The sequence below is a fragment of the Crassostrea angulata genome, chromosome 3 (assembly GCF_025612915.1).
Source record: "Crassostrea angulata isolate pt1a10 chromosome 3, ASM2561291v2, whole genome shotgun sequence".
NCBI classification, from domain to species: Eukaryota; Metazoa; Mollusca; class Bivalvia; order Ostreida; family Ostreidae; genus Magallana; species Magallana angulata.
The window spans coordinates 53,694,112-53,706,885 of NC_069113.1; the positions used below are offsets into that span (position 1 = coordinate 53,694,112).

Below are 12,774 nucleotides of genomic sequence, written 5' to 3' on the forward strand. Positions count from 1 at the left end.
ATTTAAAAGAAATAGTGTTTACAGAATAGCCAGCTCGTCTGAAATACTTAATTGCATGAACACTATTTTAAAAAAATATGTGTAGTTGTATATTTAAGGGTATTTTTCGGATGTTCTTTGAACAAATAGAACTACTTGTTTAAATTTCCTGCAGCAGACACTTGTAAACAAAAACTGATAGATTTCTGTGAAGTGTAATGACATTTGTCACGTTACTGAGAGTTAGCAATCCATTTTATAATGGTGGTTTAAGTTTTGCTTGACAAAACGCTCATATTTCTTCTGGGACACCTTTCCTACTCCTGTACTTACAATACCTAATACATATATATGAATAAAATACCCTGCAACACAAGTACATATGCATGTACCGGTACATATATTTTTATGCATGCAAGTACACAAATTATAAAAAAAACATCTTGGAATTTTACAACTTATATGACTGGTAGATTATTTCACCTAGAAAGGCAAACAATGTCCTTGATACTGGCAAACATTCATCGGGTTTACTGGTAAATCATGAAATATCACAGTTCAATTGATCAATCCGAACGTATTTCTAGACAAGGTGGTTATCTTGTATCCATGTCTTCCCTCAGTGTCCTGTTTGTTATCTGGTCTTAGAGTCTTCCCTCAGTGATCTGTAATATAGGACCGACAAGGCCCACTGGATCTCCTCGCTTTTAACAAGGTCGTGGACATTCACACACCAGAACTCAATCTTGATCGTCTTCTTCTGCTGCCTCAGTTTGACATCATGGTCTCTGAACACTTTCAAAATTTCTTCTTTTAATTTAGCATCACAATTCTGGGAATAGATTTTCATTGTTATCAGAAAAATCTCATAGCAAATGATATTACAGTATTCACAAGGAAAAAAGGCGGTCTTTTTGCAAGGCTCAGCACATCTTTATCAAATGAATATACATCAGTATAGTTGTTTTTAATACATCCAGCAAGCACATATAGTTTTGAAAGTAAAGAAGAATTGAATGTGTATGCCACCTGAGTCTTTAAATTCGATATGAGAGCAGACATAAATATTTGGACTCACCTTAGGAAAAGCCACCCCAAAATGTGTCGTCTTGCTGTCAGATTTCATGACAACCACTGGTCTGTCTATAGAGGTTGTGAGTAAAGCCTTTTTAATCTACAAATATATTAAAAATCAACATTATGTTAGATGGTTCACATTCATCATACATGTACTACAGAACTACACGTACATATCGACAAGTTTATTTATCACAGAAACAGCACATCGTAAGATTTTCTCAAAAAGTGTAAATGATTAAACTTAAGGTACCGGTATATGTGGCACATTTGGAGTAAAATTTTTGTCATGAGATTGAGTAAAAATATACATCATACATTATACTTCTTAAAATTAGACGTTTCAAAAACTCTAGGCCCATAAAACATGTTCTGTCTTTAGTTATTTGTCTCTAAACTCAGTTAAAACCAATTCCAAAGGAAAACCAAAAGAACTTCATAATGATTATAACCATCATATGTTGCAGAAAATGGCTATTACCCTGATATTCACTGCATGGTGTTTGGCAGTAAAAGACTATTAAGTCAGGCTGGATTTGACATTTTTAGGATGAGTTTTTGCAAATGTAAGGGATGATCATTATCTGATTCAATTATCCATACATGCATACATGTATATACATACATTCATACATACATAATGTGTAAGTTAAGTAGTAGCTTTTTTTACCTACCACATTCGTATTTCCATAGTCTATGGTCAACTGAAGCCAGCTTCGAATTTTTCGTATACTTATCATTATTTCCTGAAAAATACAACAGAAATCATCAGAGAAAATGCTTCAGCCAAATGTAAAACAAGCCAAATGTTGGTGTATCTCTGTTTTATGCTTGCAATAATAACAGCGATTTTAAAACTGTTCTGTATATGCCTATTTGCAGTACATGTATTACTATAGATATACAAAATTAAATGCAAGGAATTAATTTCCATGCAAAATTGCAAGAAAGACATTTTGCAGACTTTAATTTCTTGCTTTTATTTCATGGACGGATGAAAACTCAATCAAAGTATAATGATAACAATTTGGTGTTTGCGATTTTATATTCTTGCCTTTTGATGCAAAACGGTTGAGATGCGGAATTAAGTACTTGGAATGCTTAAAATAAAGTGTCTACAGTATTTACAAGTTTATCTTCATAATGTATGTGTAACTATGACTTTGAACATGGAGGGCACACATTTTCTCTTGTCCTTGGTTGTTTAATTAAATGATGAAGAGATCATATGTATGTATAAAATAGTTCAGTGCATTTAATTTTAGAAACCAGGTAAATAAAGTACATGTATGTTCATCATGACTTCTGTCGATTCCTAATTATCCACAAAAATCATGATAAGCATGATCCATCATGAATTTTAAAATCTTGCAATAATTATTTTTCTAACTTTTATGAACTACATGTACATGTATATGAAACCATTCTAAAAATTTGGCGTTTGCAATTTTTAAAATCAAAATTAATTGATACTTGATGGCGGGAATTTGGAATTACATTTAAGTACTAATTTAAGAGTAATTAAAATAAGGAATCTACAGTTATTGAGTTTAGTAAAAAGAAAAAAAAACACATGCCCATACATGTATTCAAATATTTTAAAGTAGCAAGATAATGAAAATAGTAATACAAGTATATATAATATTGTACCTAACACCCAAAACTATTTTTGACCTTCACATAATTTGAGTTGAGAAAACAGAAGTGAATATTGAACCTCTATCTACAGTAATATTTTTCAGTGGTGATCAGTTGTTCACCTTTTGCAGTTCTTGAGTGTTTAATGCATTGAGCTTTGTCATAGCCACATGTTCAATTTGATTCAATCGATTTTCCACATCATCTCTTTCCAGCTTGGGTAACACGGCACTGAACATCATCTGTAAACACATATCAAAGGTTATTATTTTTGTCATATTTAATACCGGTATATGTATTCTGTAAAGATCACCCTTATTCATTATGATATTTACTGTTCTCCAATTTTTAATATTTTTGTAAATTTTACTACTGTAACCCTTGTTAATCATGTACCGTATTACTGTTATGTTTACTTTTCTATTACCCCTCTTAATTTATGCATGTTCTCTAGGTAGGGTTTATGATCTTACATTCATATCCGGTATGAATGTCCAATGCTTTATCATGTTAAATTTCCTAGCTGTGATATTCAACAATGCTTCATCACTTTTCCTTTTTCCAAATTTTTATTCAGAAAGAAATACAACAGTTTAGAGGAAGGTAATATCTCCGCTGAGACCCTCAAAATATATCTTCACCTGGGTTGCCAGGGGCCCCCTGGATCAGAGAGGATATAAAAATATGTTAAAACTTTGTATTATGTAAATATTTAAGAAATGAACTCAATGTCTACCCAAGTTATACGAGTATAACCTGGGTTGGGACAGTTTACGATTTATAATCCGCAAAGCGGATTATAAAAAAATGTAAATTACTCAAAACCAGGTTATACGAGCATAACTTGGGTAGACATTGAGTTTATTCCTTATAATTAAATTTTCTGTAACTTACTGTACAAATTGATAGCGTTTACTTTTAAAAATGATATTAATCTGTTAAAAATTCAAATGTAACGTCAAGCGGAATAGTACGTTTTTGACGTTGGTGCATTGTGACGTGTCATGTGATGTGCAAACCAGGTTATCCAAATTAACTAAATTTTTCTATCCAATCAAATGCCGCGTTACAACGAGAATTAGATTATAATTAATTATTATAAAGAAGTACCGTATGTACTATCAGGTTTACTATTCTGTTTTAAATCAGATTTTTTCTAGTTGCGTAAACTGTCCATCTGTAATATCATTCAATTTCTTATCAAATGTTTCTTGAGCAATCGGATTCAACTAAATTACATGAAAGTAACATTTTAAAACATATGTTTAATGTTTATTTTGGTATCTGTTCTGTTCTTATTTTAACAACATGTATTCTGTTTATCAAGTTAGCTATTATGTAATAATATCACTTTAACTCTGTCATGTCATCCTTAAATTTTGTTTGCAATCTTGTAATGTTTCTCTGACTACCTCGCATTATTATTGCTGACTTTAATCATGGTTACCGTGTTAATTGACTTAATCATGTCCTCCCACTTCTGGTGTCCCCTCTCCGTCTTCACAGCAATTTCTAAATTACTCATCATTTTCTGAAGTGTATTCCCATTATGTTGTGCCTTTTGAGAGAGATAAATAATTGCCAAAAAAAATCTTTCAGAATTATACACAGTTCACTAGTCATTAAAACAAAGAAGAACTGTATAACAAGTTCAAAGATTTTTATTTGCAGCTTCAACATTTAAACACATTTTTCTGTAAAAAGCTGAGCTATCTGATGTTTGTGTTGCATTGAACAGATACATGTTTTAGAAAGTGTAACATGAAAATAATTACATACATGTACATTTGTACATCATTGCGACGTTATTTGACATAATTAGATTGTCATCTTTTGTCTTTCATCACATTTACTTACACTAGATTGTATTTAAGTACACATATCTCTAAAAGAATTACGCTATTTAAGGAATGATATCGATCGAGGAATCATTCTTTAAGTATTATGAGGTGATAAAAATAATCCGATAAAGCCTGGAGGGCTTTTATGATAGATTCGATCATGTACGACCACGTTTGATTACCTCATAATATACAAAGAATTATTCCTTATTACTTATATTAATATAATTTTTAGCAATTGTACAAATAAATATTAAAATAGTCATTGATTTAATGTATTGGAACATACAATTATAATATAAAATTGCTTCATAAAGTTATCACAGAAAAAGACACTGAAAAATGTAATTATATAGCCTTAATTCAATGGCAAGCTCCCATGTAAAAAAAACCAGCATCCTTAATTGGGTGTTGAGATTTCAGTTATAACTACACTTTAGAGGTGAGATTTTCACTACAACTAAAGTTGAGAGGTGAGTTCCACTAAAACTAAACTTGAGAGGTGAGATTATCACCATAATCTAACTCAAGAGGTGAGATTATAACTATTACCTTCCTTGAGAGGTAAGGTTATCACTATAGCCTTACTTGAGAGGTGAGATTATCACTATAGCATTGAGCTGCCACACCCCTCCTTCCACCTGTGTGCTTTATAGCTTTACCTGAGTGGTGATCTCTCTATAAGCTTACTCGAGTGGTGAGTTGCATCCCACCCCCAACCCCTTTACCTGTGAAGCTTTATAGCCTTATTAGAGTGACTAGCTGTCCTGTGAACTTCTATAGCCTTAAAAGGCTAGCTCCCCCGCTAGCTGCCCTGTGAACTTCTATAGCCTTACTTGAGTGGCTAGCTGCCCTGTGAAGTTTTAAAGCCTTACTTGAGTGGCTAGCTGCCCTGTGAAGTTTTATAGCCTTACTTGAGTGGCTAGCTGCCCTGTGAACTTCTATAGCCTTGAGTGGCTAGCTCCCCCGCTAGCTGCCCTGTGAACTTCTATAGTCTTACTTGAGTGGCTAGCTGCCCTGTGAACTTCTATAGTCTTACTTGAGTGGCTAGCTGCCCTGTGAACTTCTGTAGCCTTACTTGAGTGGCTAGCTGCCCTGTGAACTTCTATAGCCTTAATTGAGTGGCTAGCTGCCCTGTGAAGTTTTAAAGCCTTACTTGAGTGGTTAGCTGCCTTGTGAAGTTTTATAGCCTTACTTGAGTGGCTAGCTGCCCTGTGAAGTTTTATAGCCTTACTTGAGTGGCTAGCTGCCCTGTGAAGTTTTATAGCCTTAATTGAGTGGCTAGCTGCCCTGTGAACTTCTATAGCCTTACTTTAGTGGCTAGCTGCCTTGTGAAGTTTTATAGCCTTACTTGAGTGGCTAGCTGCCCTGTGAAGTTTTATAGCCTTACTTGAGTGGCTAGCTGCCCTGTGAAGTTTTATAGCCTTACTTGAGTGGCTAGCTGCCCTGTGAAGTTTTATTGACTTACTTTAGTGGCTAGCTGCCTAGCTGTGAAGTTTTATTGACTTACTTGAGTGGCTAGCTGTCCTGTGAAGCAGTAGAAACACTTCCTTCCTTGTCCCACTCCTTTAAATTTCTCGATGCAGAAATCACCGATGTCCTGGGTGTTTAATACATGCCTAGAAGTTAAAATGAACATTTATTTCACCATTACTGTGTAATACAATATTTAGGATACATGAGGACAAGAACTTGATATTCACACACGGGGCTCTTACGTTCCACCACACAGCTCCACAGACTTAGATTCCTCCTCTGTTTCTATGGATACCACATTGACAGTGTGAGGGTACACCTACAAAACAACCAATCAAGTCACGTCACAGAATAGTCACATTACACTCCATAAACAAGCCACAGAATAGTCACATTACACTCCATTATCAAGCCACAGAATAGTCACATTATACTCCATAATAAAGACAAAAGCTACATGTATCTTGAATTCATGTACACAGGGTTATTTTTAATGTCTTAATAAATCCTGGCCTTGTTTACATAAAAATAGATAGCTAATAGGCCTTTCAACAGATTATTATCACACATATCATGTATCTTTCTTAGAATAATATTTCTATAGAATATCACACAACTCCAACTCCCCCCCCCCTCCCAAAAAAAAAATTTTTTTTTTAAAATTGGGAGGGGTCTGAACCAGGGGCTATTTAATACATAACATGTGGGGCTTTATGACAGGACTTTTTGATTCACCAGGGGTCACTGACCTCGTTGAGTAGATAGACAACATGGTCCAATGACTGGGCCTCACTGAGGGGGAGACTATGACTGGAGACAGGAAGTCCGCGACCAATCAGCCCCCGCACTCCGTCCTGTAGCTGATTCACATCAGCCACCGTGTCCATCGCTCTCTGAAAAAAAACAAATAATTGTAATCACAAGCAAATTACAGACAGAGTGCATATCTCTCACAAGTAAAAGTGGACAGCTGTAAGGGAAAGAGGAAACATGAAGTGTGTTTGATGTTGTTTGGACCCCCCTGTTCTCACTGGACACTTATACATGTTGCTGTAATGGTCCTAATTAGATATGCTGTTATAAACAGTGCCTAATTTAAAATTTTGATTCGACATTTACTGCTGCATACAAAGTCGTAAATATTTTCAGTCTTGAAGAATAAACTTTAACGAACAAAATTTATACAAAACATTAAATTAAATTTACTCTCATTTTGATTTCTAAAATTATATTTTACAGCCATTTAAATTCAAATGTTGATTAGTTTGTGATTAATAAGCATTCATTAATTTGGTTGTAAGTCATAAGTTCTTTTGTAAAGCACAGCCCTGATTCTTTGATCTGATTGTACACTTACTGCCGTGAACACTTCAAAATACAGTCGATCCTCCCCGACCTGGGAGCCATTTTGTCTAGCATCACTGGTCAGCTTTCTCAGGGACCAGTTCAGAAGGTGAGTGGCTGTATGGGCTCTCATGTTACCAAGTCTCCTATCCTACAACATCAAGATAAGAAATTTTCACCCTCAACCAACTATAAAACACAGTTGGTACTTATTCATTTATCATGCAGGTAAATCCATGAAGATACCTTCTGGGGAAACTGAAAATTGATATTACATGAAAACTGACCACAATTAATCTTTTGATTCTTCCACAGTATGATGTACATCAAGTCCAGTGTATACTAGGTGAATGATTTACCTGATTAATTCTGGCTGTGAGTTTATCACCTTTTCTTATCTCCCCTTTCTCTACATAACCAACATGCTGAATGAGTTCTCCTACTCTCTGTGTATCAGTCACAACAAAGACTGACGTCTGAAACACAGAGAGAAATGATGTCAAAGCATGGCAAGGTATCAGGCTGATCAACAGTGAACATGTATATACAGGTGTGTCATGAAACCCAAATCACATGTATATGTGCACTATATGCACTGCATACTGTGATTATATTCTATGTATATACATGTACGATAATAATACCACAGTAATCATCTCAGAATCAAAAAAGTCTAGAAGAGATAAAGTTTATACTTGAATGACTTGAAATGAAACAGGTCTAGATTTTTAAAAATCTTACAATGGCATACATTATCAATCTGTGGTACATTTTTAGTTTTTTGTCAATCAGAAATAAATCTGTTTACAGAACCAACCTCGTTTTGGAGAATTCCCGTGTCCCCTATCTGTCCCCCACACTCTGCATAGAAGCAGGTCTTATCCAGGAAGAGGCTGGCTTCCTGTCCGGACTGGAGGGACTCCTCGGATTCCCCGCACTGTCTAGAGAGAATTCCCACTACACTGGTATCTGGCAAGTCTGGAAACTCTACCAGAAAAAAATATAAAATGTCTGCATCTCTTCATCTAAAGCAAAATTTAATTCAACATAAAGACATACCATAAAAAACCTACCAGTAGTTGGACGAAACCAACATGTATCGATACATTTAATACAAAATATATTTTGCACATTAATAAAATAAATTTATAACATGTGTTTGTCTTTGATAGAGAGCATGTTACAGTTTTATGTATGCTCAAAATATTATACAACACACAGTGAAACAGGCCTATAATGAAGTGTCAATGATGGGCAATTTTGCTTCGCTACATGTATAAGCATAAATCATTATACCCGTCAAGTTAACAACATCTTATAAAGTCACAGGGAATGAAAGTCACTTTGCTGTAACCTTGCTTGTCATTTGATTCATTATAAGCATGTTAGATATAACTGTGTTTTACTGTACCTGTCCTTTAGATTGTCCTTACCATAGTCTGACCCCGTCCTTTTATACAGGTACTTGTAATGGTCATCAGTATGTGGTAGACTCTGCAGGTGACTCAGATCATAAACTTGTTCCTACAAGTAGTTTACAACTTTACACTTGGGTACAATAGAAAGGAAATATGCTGTTTAAGAAATACATTTGAATCGAGTATTAATTTTTTTTTACATAGGTAGATGCATTTTATTGTCAGGCATTCATTGAGATAAATGTTGGTTCTTGTTGCCATAACTATGGTAAATAATACCATGATAGTAAGTATGTGAAGAGATTTATTTTTCCACATAAAACCCTGGTGCATGAACAGGTGTATGTATCAGCTGTATTCTACAAGCAGTACTTGCCTTCTGTTTGTCAGTCTGTTTCTCTGAGCCTCTTTGTGGAATCTGTATGGACAGTTTATGTTGCTGTGCCAGACTTGTTAAAATCTCCATGGGAACAGGATAGCCATAATGTCCCGACAACAAATCACCGGATTCTAACTCTGGAAAAGCCACACACAGTTGTACCCTAGTCAAGCCATATGTCTAGGGTTCAATTTTAAGAAAACAAGGCATCACAAATGTGAAGGATTTTAATTATTTGAATTATTGACCACAGAATCCTTACTGTTTCAGCAAAGGATTTCTTATGACGACTAGTTAAATAAGTCTTAAATATCAATGACTATTTTGTACAACATGGCAATGAAAATCTGTGACGTCAGATGGAAATTCTGCAATAGTACCCAATGCAATGCATACATTCTAAGAGCTGTATTAATGCTTTTTCCATTTACACTGCAATAGTTGAGTTTCATTACAATAACTAGTAAAAAAAGATACCCTATTTAAATCATTACATATGACCTCACCATTATGGCTAAATGCATGTTATTTGTTGCATATTAATGAAAAGAGTAGACTAGAATGGATAATGAAACATATGGACAAAAAAATAATCAGAACTATTATCTTCACTTGGATGGTGACACTATAGAGACACTGTGTTTGTACAGGTTCATATTTACCAGATATGGGGCCAGTCTTCTTTCTTTTTCTGAGGAACTTTTTGAAAGTGTTGGTGCCTTGTTCCAGTGTGTGGTAGTAATGGTCCTCCGATGAATTGATGACATCCTTTATCTGGTCACAAAATACAAAGCTAAATCTCTATCTACCAATTCTCTCTCAATTATTCTCTTTCTCCATCACTATCCTGTCTCTCTTTCTATCTATTCTCTTTCTCTCTTTCTCTCCATTCTCTCTTTCTCTCCATTCTCTCTTTCTCTCCATTTCCTCTTTCTTTCCATTCTCTTTCTCTCCATTCTTTCTTTCTCTCCATTCTCTCTCTCTCCATTCTCTCTCTCCATTCTCTCTTTCTCTCCATTCTCTCTGTTTCTATGTCTGCCCTATCTAGCTTGTCTTGCATGTGTCTATACAGTTATTGAATTTCTGTGTTTTTCACTTAGCCTATGAGATGTTTCATAGAAGGAAAAATTGTCTGTCTGGACTCTTTTTCTCTCAGTTTCAAACACACGTTAAAAGAAAACAATAAACTAACCATTTTACAACTCTGGTGTAGCTCTGGATATGTACCTCCCTGCAAAAATGACAAAAACATTCCAGGTATTCTAAACAAAATTAGATACAGAGAAATTGAGATTTATCACTGAGATGCTTGAATTCATACACTAACCAGGCTGTCCACTATAATGTCCACTAGGCTGGAGATGTAGCCGGGGTTCACACCCAGAACCTTGGCTGACTGGAGACAGCGGTACAGCACCAACCTCACCTTGTGTCTGGAGGTCAAATGGTTCAAAATATCAATTACTGGAACTGGTCGTCAGATTATCAATTTATCAAGTATAATCACTTGTTGTCACATTGTTTAATACTTTGTTCTGGGTCTAGGATCATAAAACTCTTGAATTTGGTCAAAATTTCCCTCATCTGTCAAATGCTATTACTTGGTAATCATAGATTAACTCTTAAAATTTGTATATGTTAACAAGATGAAAGAAATAATCCTAAATTTCAATTGAATTTGTATGCATGTTATCATAAAACTTTGAATACTACATACAAATTCTGACTTAAGTCTGCTTCATCGTCTGATGACCAGGCCTAAAGATCATGAAGCAGTATTACACTTTAAAAGTCAAAATTTGTACACTGTATTGTTGTCTTGTAATTATTCAACATTGGAAAAAGCAAATACTATCAATGTGTCTCCATATTACCTTGATAGTGACAAATTTCAAGCGTAATTCTATGATATAATTAAGTTTTATGTATGATTGAAATTTAGGCTTAACGAGGCCGGGTCTAATTTGTTCTGCCCTAGATTTGTGGATGAAACTTTTTACATGAATTTCTACCGATATAATTATTATTTTAAGATTAAAAAATAAGACATTTACCACACCGTTTGTTTAGGGGGTCATCTCAAAGTTTGTTAATCTTTAACATAGGACCCTATGGGATTTTGCTTGAAATGTATCAATTTTGCTAATTTTTTACATTTTTTCAAAACTTCTGCCCTAGGGATTTCTTTTTCTGTTCTACATATTAAAGTTATTGCTAAAGGGCATCAAATGGTCAAATAAAAAAAACCTTTTACCTCCTGGTTTGTTCCAGGGGTCTTATCAAAGTTGATTTTTGTATGCCCAATTTCCCAGATTCGTCAGATAATGGCTATTTTTTATATGACAAAGGCGAAAAAGGTGGTCTATATAGTATTATTAAAACATTCAGACATATTTAAGTAATAAAAAAATATATAACTTCACATATTAAGGGTCATTAATATAAAATACATGGTTACTGTCTTGAAATGTATGAATTAAGCTATATTTAGGCGGGTTAAGAAAACGTGACAGAGGGCTAGGCTTGCTGAACCCTCTTCACGTTTTCAACCAATAGCTTATACTTCGAGACATTTATGTTTATTCCACAATATAACATTATTTTTACGCATCAAACGAGATATTTTCAACAATTTTCGCTGAATATCTACAGTTGAAACTATCACGCCATGGCGTCAACTAAGCAAAAAGATGACGTCACAATACAAATGAAACGCTGCGCGAAAGCGTGCGTACTCGTTCTGTACTCGGCCTCGTTAAGTCTAAAAATGATTCATGATCCTGAGCCAGGACTCAACCATATAACTTACAATGAGCTTAAGATACTCAATACCAAAACAACCTTATATGTATCACAGATGATTGAAAAACCTGAAGTATTAAAAATTAAAAAAAACTGATTTTGTTCCATTGTCTTACCCGTGCTGGTCCACTCGATCTGGCAGTATTCCCTCAGACAGACACACACACAACATTCGGATGTGGTCAGCCACCACTCGGTAGGCCATGTCCCGACCCCCAAGGTCATCCGAGCCAACACGACCCTGGTAACGCGGAGTTCCACAGTCCTACCAAAGAAAGTTAAAGGTAATGTTGTCCCATAAATAAATGGGTACATGAAAGAAGTCAGCAAGCAAGGGTTTCACAGTCCTAACAAAAAAGTTTTTACATCTAAAAAATAAATGGAAGAAGTTGTCAGGTATGTTCTGAAATTATTGAGTTCACTCCTACTTTATGAATGGCATCAAATATGGGCGTGAAGAGGTCAGTGTCATAGTTAGAGGTTGAGTTCTGTAAGGTGGCGGTCAGTCTCTCCAGACCCAGGCCTGTGTCCACGTGTCTCTGGAGGAGGGGCACCAAAGACTGGTCCAGTTGTCTGTAGAAACATAATCTTTCATCAGTTACTGGAGTGTCATGAAAAAATTATAAAAGAAATGCACTGTCTATATATATGTTTTTCCATCTTCTCACAGGAATCTGAATTTACTCTCTGTTGTATACTTGGCGATTTACATGTACTGGTAATCATTTACTAAAATTTACTAATTTCTTCTTCTTTATAGAAGAAGAATAAAACACTTGATTTGATTTGCAAAAAATAAAATATGTACTTTTTTATGTAT

The 12,774-nt window shown here is 34.9% G+C and overlaps 1 protein-coding gene across 1 annotated transcript in view; it reads right to left on the bottom strand.

Annotated features, from left to right (window-relative positions):
- Positions 1-362: 362 nt before the first annotated feature.
- The window catches only part of LOC128178909 (alanine--tRNA ligase, cytoplasmic-like), a 15,776-nt gene continuing 3,364 nt past the window's right edge, over positions 363-12,774 (bottom strand). The window contains exons 5-22 of the mRNA XM_052846330.1: positions 12,383-12,527; positions 12,071-12,219; positions 10,480-10,585; positions 10,345-10,383; positions 9,815-9,926; positions 9,150-9,289; positions 8,789-8,879; positions 8,173-8,342; positions 7,715-7,831; positions 7,369-7,506; positions 6,761-6,904; positions 6,254-6,330; positions 6,046-6,154; positions 4,142-4,252; positions 2,817-2,936; positions 1,731-1,802; positions 1,058-1,153; positions 363-811 (exon numbers count right to left, since the gene is read on the bottom strand). Coding sequence (XP_052702290.1) covers positions 614-811; positions 1,058-1,153; positions 1,731-1,802; positions 2,817-2,936; positions 4,142-4,252; positions 6,046-6,154; positions 6,254-6,330; positions 6,761-6,904; positions 7,369-7,506; positions 7,715-7,831; positions 8,173-8,342; positions 8,789-8,879; positions 9,150-9,289; positions 9,815-9,926; positions 10,345-10,383; positions 10,480-10,585; positions 12,071-12,219; positions 12,383-12,527 — 2,134 coding nt within the window. The 3' untranslated portion in view covers positions 363-613. The remainder of the gene's footprint in view (positions 812-1,057; positions 1,154-1,730; positions 1,803-2,816; positions 2,937-4,141; positions 4,253-6,045; positions 6,155-6,253; positions 6,331-6,760; positions 6,905-7,368; positions 7,507-7,714; positions 7,832-8,172; positions 8,343-8,788; positions 8,880-9,149; positions 9,290-9,814; positions 9,927-10,344; positions 10,384-10,479; positions 10,586-12,070; positions 12,220-12,382; positions 12,528-12,774) is intronic.